Genomic DNA, 9,660 nt, shown 5'->3' with positions numbered 1-9,660 from the left:
ATCGTAAGCGCAATACGAGAGATGCTTTTAAATTTCAACTTACATTATCACTGCAAAATATTTGTTTGAACGTGCAGACGACAAACTTCGCAACCAAGAGTGCCGCTTCGTCCGCGTGTCAATTAACATTGGGTGATTAAAGTAACAATAGTGATCAAGTTTGGTATATAGGCGCTTGTGTTCCAACATACCGAGAGCATGCAAATAGTTTTATTTCATTCAATCTATATCCTCGACTCTCTTTTCAAATGTTTTTGTAACCCTTCAAGTTCAGATAATAAATTTTGTAATATCAAATAGATTTAAATCATTAATAGCTCTAAGCCTTAAGTGAGGGACCAAGAGAGGACGATATGGGCACAGAGTCCTCCTCTCCTGAAGGCAAGCATTGGGTGACGGAGGTGGTGGGGAAGTGACGAGGTTCCATGGGAGTTGGGGAGCTACGGGAGGCGTGGTCGGCAGGGGAGCGTTGCTGGGCTTCTCCAGTCGGGGAGCTTCGGGAGGTCAGGTCCTCAGGAAGCCTGGGCAACCGCAGCAAGGGAGGGGGTGGAGGTCGTGGAGAAGAGCATGACTCCGTCTAGAAATTCAGTTGTCATTTTAATTTCGCTATTAAACCATGATATGAAGTTTGGTTACGTTAATACATCATCTCCCTGACACCGCCAAGTGAGCAAAATAGCTCATGATAACTCGAATTTTTCCACACACACATATAAAAACATAGAGTTGCAAAAAACGTATGTATTAGGAATAGAGAAGGGCAAGAATGATCAAGCTCCAAGAGTAAATGATCATGTTCCTTAGTTACATGCAATTTCCTTTCATACCAAACATGTAGAGCAGTAATATATTACAAAATTCTTTCTATTTTTCATAAAGAAAATAATTGAAATCCCGGGAATCCTAAATTTTTTTATTCATACTAGTATTACGAGGGAACATAAAACTAAAATTCTCATTCAAATATGGAATGCACAGGTAAATTAGATCATTCATTTGTAAGATGAATCATGAGGAATGTTACTCTTGTCAATTCTGTTGAAGCCTTCCGTTGAGGCGCCTATTTCGTACAAATTTCCTCATGAAGTAAAGGTTACGATTGCATAGGGAGACTATTCTTTCACATGAAATTAAGCAAGTGAACGCACCCTCGTCTTAGAATTTGGTGATGCTTCTTGATATGAAGCGTTTTAAGATTCACAAATTTTAAGTACCTACAGAATAGGCAAAATTATTGACGATAAAAAGTCATCTCCCTTTACCAGCCAAGTCTTCTTCCTTTACCAGCCATAGTGTGGGAATTCTGAATTCGATATGATACACAAAATAGGGCTTTTTTGATATGATATGATACACAAAATATTTTTGATATGATACACAAAATAGGGCTTAATATCAATTATATAAAAACCAAGCGAATATCAGAACTCACCTGTCTCGAGTCTTGAGGGACCTGGGTTTGTTTCGGCGAACCGTAGTCATCATAAAGGTCGTCAAGAGACTCGTTCGGGTAACTGCTTGATCCAGAATGTTCATCCGACCCGAGAACCCCTAACGTCGACTCTTCCGAACCTTCAACTTTTACGTGCATACCTTGCTGAAGTGGCATGCTTTTGACAGATTTTCTTCCTTGGGACGGTACAGTCTCTCGGTGATGCATAGACTCCGAAATTTTATCAGCGGATGCAGATTTCTTGTCACGGTGTCCCATGTTGGCTTTTTGTGAGGCAGCTTCAAGTGATGGCGTCGCGTCTCTGGACGAGGCTGCTTCGAGGTGCTGGATTGTGTCGCGCTGAGTAAGGCTGCGGTTAAACGCTATGGACGAGAGGGCATATGCAGCGCTCAGGACGTCGTCAGACTGGGGGCCTGGACTATTCAGGGTGCGAGGTGACAGAGCATAGCTGCTTCCTGCTGCGCCTGCACATCAATATGAAAAGTTAGCCAAATTATTATTATTACAAAAACAGAGGCTAAATTTATCATCTCAGCACCCAATAATCAATCATCTCGATTCTAACGCCGATCGGAAGTCCGATTCAGATTTTATCACGAATAAGAAACGAATCAGTTTTTTGCATGTTTTAGGGAAGAAGAGAAAAAACGACTCGGCAAATAAAAGCAGGGCATTATGGGGGAGACAGGCCCGCATTAGGGTAGCTACAGACCCGCATTAGGGTAGCTACAGACCAACATAAGGGTAGCTACAGACCAACATAAGGGTAGCTACAGACCAACATAAGGGTAGCTACAGACCAACATAAGGGTAGCTACAGACCGGCATTAGGGTAGCTACAGACCAACATAAGGGTAGCTACAGACCAACATAAGGGTATCTACAGACCGGCATTAGGGTAGCTACAGACCGGCATTAGGGTATCTACAGACCGGCATTAGTGTAGCTACAGACTGGCATTAGGGTAGCTACAGACTGGCATTAGGGTAGCTACAGACCGGTATTAGGGTAGCTACAGACCGGCATTAGGGCAGCTACAGACCGGCATTAGGGTAGCTACAGACCGGCAGTAGGGTATCTACAGACCGGCATTAGTGTAGCTACAGACCGGTATTAGGGTAGCTACAGACCGGCATTAGGGCAGCTACAGACCGGCATTAGGGCAGCTACAGACCAACATAAGGGTAGCTACAGACCGGCATTAGGGTAGCTACAGACCGGTATTAGGGTAGCTACAGACCGGCATTAGGGTAGCTACAGACCAGCATTAAGGTAGCTACTGACCGGCATTAGGGTAGCTACTGACCGACATTAGGGTATCTACAGACCAACATAAGGGTAGCTACAGACCAGCATTAGGGGAGAGCTGTGCAGGATCGTCAGGTAACGACCCTGAAGCACCCCCTGCGTCGTACGGCCGCTTGCGCTGCATAGTTCGGGGGTTGCGGCGTCGCGTCATGGGACTGTCCCGGAACAGATGGCTGGGACGGTCCACGTTGTGCAGCTTGTAGTACAGACCGCACGCGTTGCACACAATGTCACCTGCACATGTACGGCACTTTAATGTCACCTGACTTTAATGTCAATGTCACCTGCACATGTACGGCACTTTAACATCAACCATGCGATCGGATATTTTCTGCTGGTGAAAACTATTTTGACGGCCAACATAATCTGTTCATTATTGTTTGGTTTTCAAATAATACAGCATGACACTACATTATTTTCAATCTATCCCAATTTCAACTATTACAATATCAAATATTAATAAAATAATGACGTAGCATGAATTTTCAGTCATGTGTTCATTCTGACTTGTTGTAGACTAGTTCTCAAAGTGTAGGAGCTACAAAATGAGTGTGGTTTAAAGGGATTAATTTCATCGAATTCCCACGCCCATTCCTGGCTAAGTTTTATGAAGACTGAATACCAGCGGTCACTACACAGCATTTCTTCACCGTTTGATGAAGAGTGAATGACGTTATATCAGCGGTACAAAGCATTTCTTCACTAAGTTGAGACCACATAACTCCACTCTTGTTTGAAATAAGCGTAGGGATTCTTTCAATGCCACTCAAGGCATTTTGTTGCGATAACAGAAATCTAAAAGTATTTATATCAGTAAATAATTGCGGAAATTTACTGCTTCTGCGATGTGTACATATTTCGTACCTCTTTGGTCCAGGAATGTTATACTAATTTATATCAGTTAATTGGTATAGCAGCCTAGCAGGTATTTCTCAATCTACATTTCTCGTGTAGAAATTTAGAACTCAAAGATCATTTAGTCCAAATACTAAGCAAAACCTCCTCTGACTAACAGTCTGTTTACAGGGCCTTGTATCAAGAAACATGTAGACAGCCTATCTGCAACCCTCAGCTGTCGGACAAGTTCTTATTTATAGAGCAGGCCGGAGCAAGCGGAAAGTGATGGCCAGTGGTCGGCCAGAGGCAATAAGCTCCGACCGACATATGGCAATTCATTGGCCACCTGAATGCCGCTCGTCTCCTCAGCAACAGAAATGTGGTTGCTAACGAGATTTAGAGGAGACAACGACCATCCCCGCAGTGTGACTTGTTTCACATGATTGCTCTGTTAATGGAACGTTCGAGAGTTCATGCTTAGCTGAATAACCGCTCGTAGATTAGTACAAACCTTTGGGATTTCTTCTCCATAGTCTTGTGTTGTTGGTTGAGCAGTTACTGCAAACCACGCCCATGTTCTTTCCAGTTACAGTCACCTGCCAATACAATACAATGTTCAAGCAATTACAAACGCGTCTCACTTCAAGGAATATTTTCAATGCGTAGCGAGAATAATCTCAGCCTTAGGGAAGGAAGCCTTTAAATTTCGGTACTTCCCTTAAATTTTCATCAAATTTACCAACAAGGCTTTAACTACCCAACGATTCAGTACGGCAATAGGACAAAATTGAATACCCTGGCATTATTGTTATACTATGCCAGTTATTTTTTTTATACGCATACATTAAAGATATTAAATACATATCTCATTTTCATTATTTAAATTTTTCATATCATGTTGTATACACAAAGAATTTTGTCTTCACAATTCGAAATAACTATACAATATTTGTTTTAAAATTATTTGGTTCCTTTATTTATGTCACAGCACCAGATACCAGACACCAAATTGAATTAGTTAAATTCAAGGTGAATTAGAATACCATTTTCAAATGCTGTGCTACCATTCAACTATCCAAAAACCTCTCTTGTGAGAGTTCAGTCACCGCTCCAATGGAAGTAACAAAGAGCAAGTTCAGTAAACAAGTAACTAGAAGGTTGTACAGAGGAATATACCTTGTCAGAAGACACGCCGTGCATGGGATGCCCTGACAAGGCGTTCCCCAGCAGAGGTAGGGCGTGGGAGGGCGGGGGACGGGACCAGTGAGCAGAGCTACCACCTGACGACACCTGAAATACAACAGACATTAAGAACTGAACGAAGCATAAACAGATATTAAGAACAGACGAAGCATAATCTAAAAAAACTGTTCGTTGAGAATTGGATACTACATTGCATTCATATACCTATCCTAAGTCTTAATTTGGTTCTGTGTGAATATTTGAAATCGATATTTTAGGCCATTGGTTCCCAAACAAAAACCCAGATCTAGGTGGAAAAACCCATCGCGGGGAGCCGTGTCAGTGCACGTGTTATGTACAAATGGTCAAACAAAAGTTCAAAATTCTGATTTCGACTTCGGACTGCCGCCTCCCAACCGCCCCTTCCTTCCTCGCCTCCCTCCCAGATCTTTCCACCGCCCCCAGGGGGCGGTACCCCCCACTGTTTTAGACTAAAGAAATTTCAAGTAAGGTTCTGAAGGCAGCAAAAAAGCACTCACGAGATGTGCGAGGTTGTGAGGAGGGAAGGCATTATGAGGAGAGCCTGGTCTGCCTAGGAAGGAGGAGAGCGGGTACGCCTGAACGCTTCCTGAAGGAGGGAACCGCGGCCTCAGCAATGTCTCCAGACCCATGGCCCCGAGGTGGGCGTCAGGAGCGCGGAACAGCGCTGAGCTCACGCACGGGGAAGAGGGGCGTGAGTACGAACGCTTTCTGCACACGCAAGTATGGGGTTAGAAAATTAGAGTTGCAAAAAAAAACATATGTATTTGTGATAGACAAGGGCCCTAGAGTAAATGATCATGTTCTTTAGTTCTCAGCCATTTCGTTTCATACCAAACTTTAGTATTTTCCACATGTAGAGCAATAATATATTAAGAAATTTTTAGTAGAAGTGTCGTGAACTTGTATCATGAAGATTCTATTAAGCTGAAATTTCAACATGTAACAAAAAGCATAAAGTAGCACCACAAACTACCTACCTAAGGTTGGGCTCGTTCTCTTCCCCATCAGAGAGATAGCCACTGTGTTGCTGGGAGTGATCATTGGGAGACCAGGCATTACTTTCCATGATCACTTCGGGGCTCTCACATATCGCTTCCTTTTTGGGCTAGGGAGATGGAGACAAAAATTTTAAGTAGGTGCGAAGTTAATAAATATTTTCACTTCTAAATTTCACTTTCTAATGAAAAATTCAGCTAGATTAAGTTGTGATGTACCACCATTATTTATAACCCTCTATTAATTGAAGAGTCAAGAGTTTTTACTAGCTTTCATTTGCCTAAGAGATTCAACAGATATAAACTTTATGTGGACAATAGGGAAATATCTTGCATATTGAAGAAAATGGGACATACCTGATGGGGAACTGGGCTAGTTGAGCGAGGTCGCTTCAGCATCATTTGTGAAGAGACACTCACAGAGGGCGCTAGGCCATTGGTAGGAGTTGCTGCAGTGTTGCTGGTGCATGCAAAAGAAGTGATGAGAGAGTTGATGGTGCTGTTAGTGGGGTAGTTCATCTTTGGAGAGTTGTTAGTGCTGGTAGAGACAGGTCGCAGAAGCTGAGGTAACACAGACAGTTGGTATAAGTTATTCCTAATTTGCAAAGCCATTTGCTGAGAGTGTTGATCGGTACGCAAGGAACTGCCAGGTCTATGTGCAGAAGCTGCTGGAAGGACACCATTGAGTGGCTTAAAAGAAGAGGTCTGCCAGTGATTCGGTTCGGGCGAGGCACTAGGAGAGTCTGGATTCTTCAGCATAGAGTTTGCCTCCAATTCTTCTTCATCTTCACTGTTGCTTGCACTGTTTTTGCTGTCATCTTGGACAAGTGTTGGGAGCAAATCTGTGAATTGAGCAAATATTATGAAATTTAAAAAAAGGTAACTACAAAGAGCAAGTAAACAATTTAAAATAGGATACAAATGATAAACTTAGACAAGCAGCAAGGGAATAAGATGAGAGATACCTACATTCTATATCAAATATAATATTGAACATAAATGCTTACAATATTTAAATAAAACTATGATTCGGTGTAAAAACCTATATAAATTTCATATGCCAGACCATGTTAACTTACCAGCAACTGCATTGTCTTTTATGTGAAGCAGGCCTTTTATTTGAAGCAGCCTTGCTGTTGACGTCAAGCTTGCCAATTCATTCTCTGGAATGTTCACCTGGAGAACATAAAACTCAGGGTTAGGACACAGTAGAACCTGAATACAATCTCACCAATTATTATTAGTGCAAAATTTTCCGCCAATTGAAATGGTAAACTATCCACTGAACATTGCATTTAAGAAAAAAATTGCAGTGTCACACAAAAAGTAGCAATGTTGCTCTAAAGAAAACACCTACAAGTTCAAATTGCTCTTGCTTGTAATCATGACACTGCATTGGTGATTAGAAAGGTAGAGCCTTCAGGAAATAGGCGATGCTTGAGCCTCACCTCTCCCATGTACATGAAATCGAGCAGAGCCGAGACAGCAGTTGCACTAACATCCTTCAGCATGACCATCATCATCTCCCCAGGTGTCTCTTGGAACATGGTCTTGAAGAAGTTGCTGCACGAGGCAAGCACCATTCTGTGTGCTGCCAATGTTCCTCCATTGCATACCAAATGAACGTCACAGAAAACCTCCTGAAAAAATGTGGTTGTTGTAAAGAAAATGCCTTACTTTGAAAATTAAAAGACAAATATAGCCAAAATGGAAAATATATTATATACAATATTTTTAACTTCAGTTGAAAGTAAATTTTCATCTATTGTTTGCTAATAAAACGGATAGTTTTATTATTTATAAAAATTTATTCAATATTCAGGCACCAAAATTGTGAAATAATTTTAAAATAAAATTGAATAATTCCAAGACTAAACAATTATGAGCAAAGAGTTCTAAATATTTTATAATAGAATTAAACCAAATAAACTATAACATGGAAAATGTAACATTTTGGAATACGTACATTATCACGTTGATCCTGGAGGCTCAAGAATACATCAGAATGACTATTTCTTTTTAAAGACAACTTATTAGACTCAGAGGTTAGTTTCTGTGAGCCCATGCTTCAGTAGTGCACAAATTTTTAATTGATATTTAACTGAATACATTTGCTCTGAGATAAATACAAAAACAAAGGCTGAAAATGGTTTAAAACACTATAGCATATATAGGTATAGATTATCACCCAAATAAAACAAATTCAAGTAATAGTATGTCATGAATATGGTTTTGTTTCCATGAATCCTCATATGCAGCTTGAAGCTTATAACTAGTGCAATACAATTTCCTGTGCCTGCCAAATGTGCAAGAAAGATTGAAAGACCAATCAGTAGTTGACAGTGCGTGAATTAAATAGCCGGTCAGCTCCTCTTATCTGAATATTCATGCTAGTTTTAATTTGACATAAATTATAGAACTTGATTGTTTATTGACTTCCTCTAATACAACACAAAAATTGTCAATTCTCTGGCATTTATATATAATTATTCAACAACTCCAATGCATTTCTTTGCAGCAATTATTACACCAAAGGTACACCAATTTTCAGCCTATTCAAAGACCAGCATGAATGATAGATGCTAATAATAATTGCAAGGTTTGCTGAGGTTGATGCACTAACGTTTGAACTTTCAAGATAATTCAAGTAAAAATAATTTGAATAGCACTGGCGAGTGTGAATGAGCATCATTGTCTGCTTATAAACAGTGGACAACACTGGACATGTTATTAAATAAGCACTGAATTGCATTTGTTGCAGGAAAGCATTTTTCAGGATAATTTTTCCAAACTGTTTCCAATGAGACTTCTTTGCAACCACTTCTCAAGGCACTGCTCACAAATAGAAACAACACGTCTTAAAAACACTCCCTCAGACCAGAATATTTGGTAAATAATATTAAAAACAGCAACTGAAAAAATGATGCTAACATCCATTTAGTGCAGCTAAAGCAATAATACATTTACTGTCCAATAGACTGGATCAAAGAAACAAATTTTTTGGGAAATTTTCTATAGATCCAACTATAATTTTCCAAGTGGATCTCTAAAAGTTTACCTATGTACACCAACCAGTTAGTTGAAGTAGACAAGTTCATCACCTACATGGTGCCATTTCAAAGTAAACATAATCTTGGCTATGGGATACTGGTACTATGAGTCATGATCTAGGGCAGGGACCTCCAAACTTTTAATCTTGGCTATGGGATACTGGTACTATGAGCCATGATCTAGGGCAGGGACCTCCAAACTTTTAATCTTGGCTATGGGTTACTGGTACTATGAGCCATGATCTAGGGCAGGGACCTCCAAACTTTTTTCACCAAGGGCTAAGAGCAAGCTTTCTGAAACCTTCGCAAGCCAGTCATGCCCATTTACTGTTTTTAGTTCATGCGTAGCCAGAAATAAATGCCAGCTGAACTTATGTACACATTATGTTGAACTACAAGATCTTGGTGGGCCAGATGGAACCTAGCCATCGGCCAGATTCGGCCAGCAGGCAGTAGTTTGGACTTTGGAGACCCCTGATCTAGGGACACCCTGTTCCCACAGCCAGGCAAGGAGTCTCTACTTTTTGATCCATGACTAGAGCTTTCCTGCCATTCCTGGAGCTTAGAGATTCCAGCAAGAATTACCTCCTATGTCCTACCAAATTGCCAACAAAACTGCATGATCAAATATTATTCACTGTCTGTCTGCTGTTCCGAAGTCTGTTGATCTATATAAACTTTCAGGAGACATAAAAATGTTCCTTAATTGAAAATGTGTTATGAAGCCAGATGATTAACCCAGAACTATCCACCCCAAGCAGTATGTAATTTGAGGAGACCTTCATATCAACAT

The 9,660-nt window shown here is 40.7% G+C and overlaps 1 protein-coding gene across 1 annotated transcript; it reads right to left on the bottom strand.

Annotated features, from left to right (window-relative positions):
* Positions 1-265: 265 nt before the first annotated feature.
* Positions 266-7,984, bottom strand: LOC108671460. Its single transcript, XM_018159013.2, has 11 exons — positions 7,784-7,984; positions 7,266-7,457; positions 6,897-6,993; positions 6,175-6,659; positions 5,800-5,927; positions 5,320-5,530; positions 4,775-4,888; positions 4,110-4,194; positions 2,804-2,995; positions 1,433-1,917; positions 266-577 (listed from the first exon to the last, which is right to left on the bottom strand). The coding sequence occupies exons 1-11, from the start codon at positions 7,880-7,882 to the stop codon at positions 320-322; spliced, it is 2,346 nt and encodes a 781-aa protein (XP_018014502.1). The 5' UTR covers positions 7,883-7,984; the 3' UTR covers positions 266-319.
* Between the last annotated feature and the right edge of the window lie 1,676 nt (positions 7,985-9,660).

The sequence above is a fragment of the Hyalella azteca genome, unplaced genomic scaffold (genome assembly GCF_000764305.2).
Source record: "Hyalella azteca isolate HAZT.00-mixed unplaced genomic scaffold, Hazt_2.0.2 contig10672, whole genome shotgun sequence".
Taxonomy (NCBI): domain Eukaryota; kingdom Metazoa; phylum Arthropoda; class Malacostraca; order Amphipoda; family Hyalellidae; genus Hyalella; species Hyalella azteca.
The sequence above is the reverse complement of the archived record's forward strand: the minus strand, read 5'-3'. Positions and strand labels throughout refer to the sequence as shown.

Excerpts from the sequence above, each read along its gene's own strand:
- LOC108671460 (XM_018159013.2), bottom strand. The coding sequence starts at position 7,882 with ATGGGCTCACAGAAACTAACCTCTGAGTCTAATAAGTTGTCTTTAAAA. Across the intron at positions 5,531-5,799 it reads GAGAACGAGCCCAACCTTAG|AAAGCGTTCGTACTCACGCC; the intron begins GTAGGTAGTTTG and ends TTGCGTGTGCAG. Across the intron at positions 4,889-5,319 it reads CTCACAACCTCGCACATCTC|GTGTCGTCAGGTGGTAGCTC; the intron begins GTGAGTGCTTTT and ends GTTGTATTTCAG.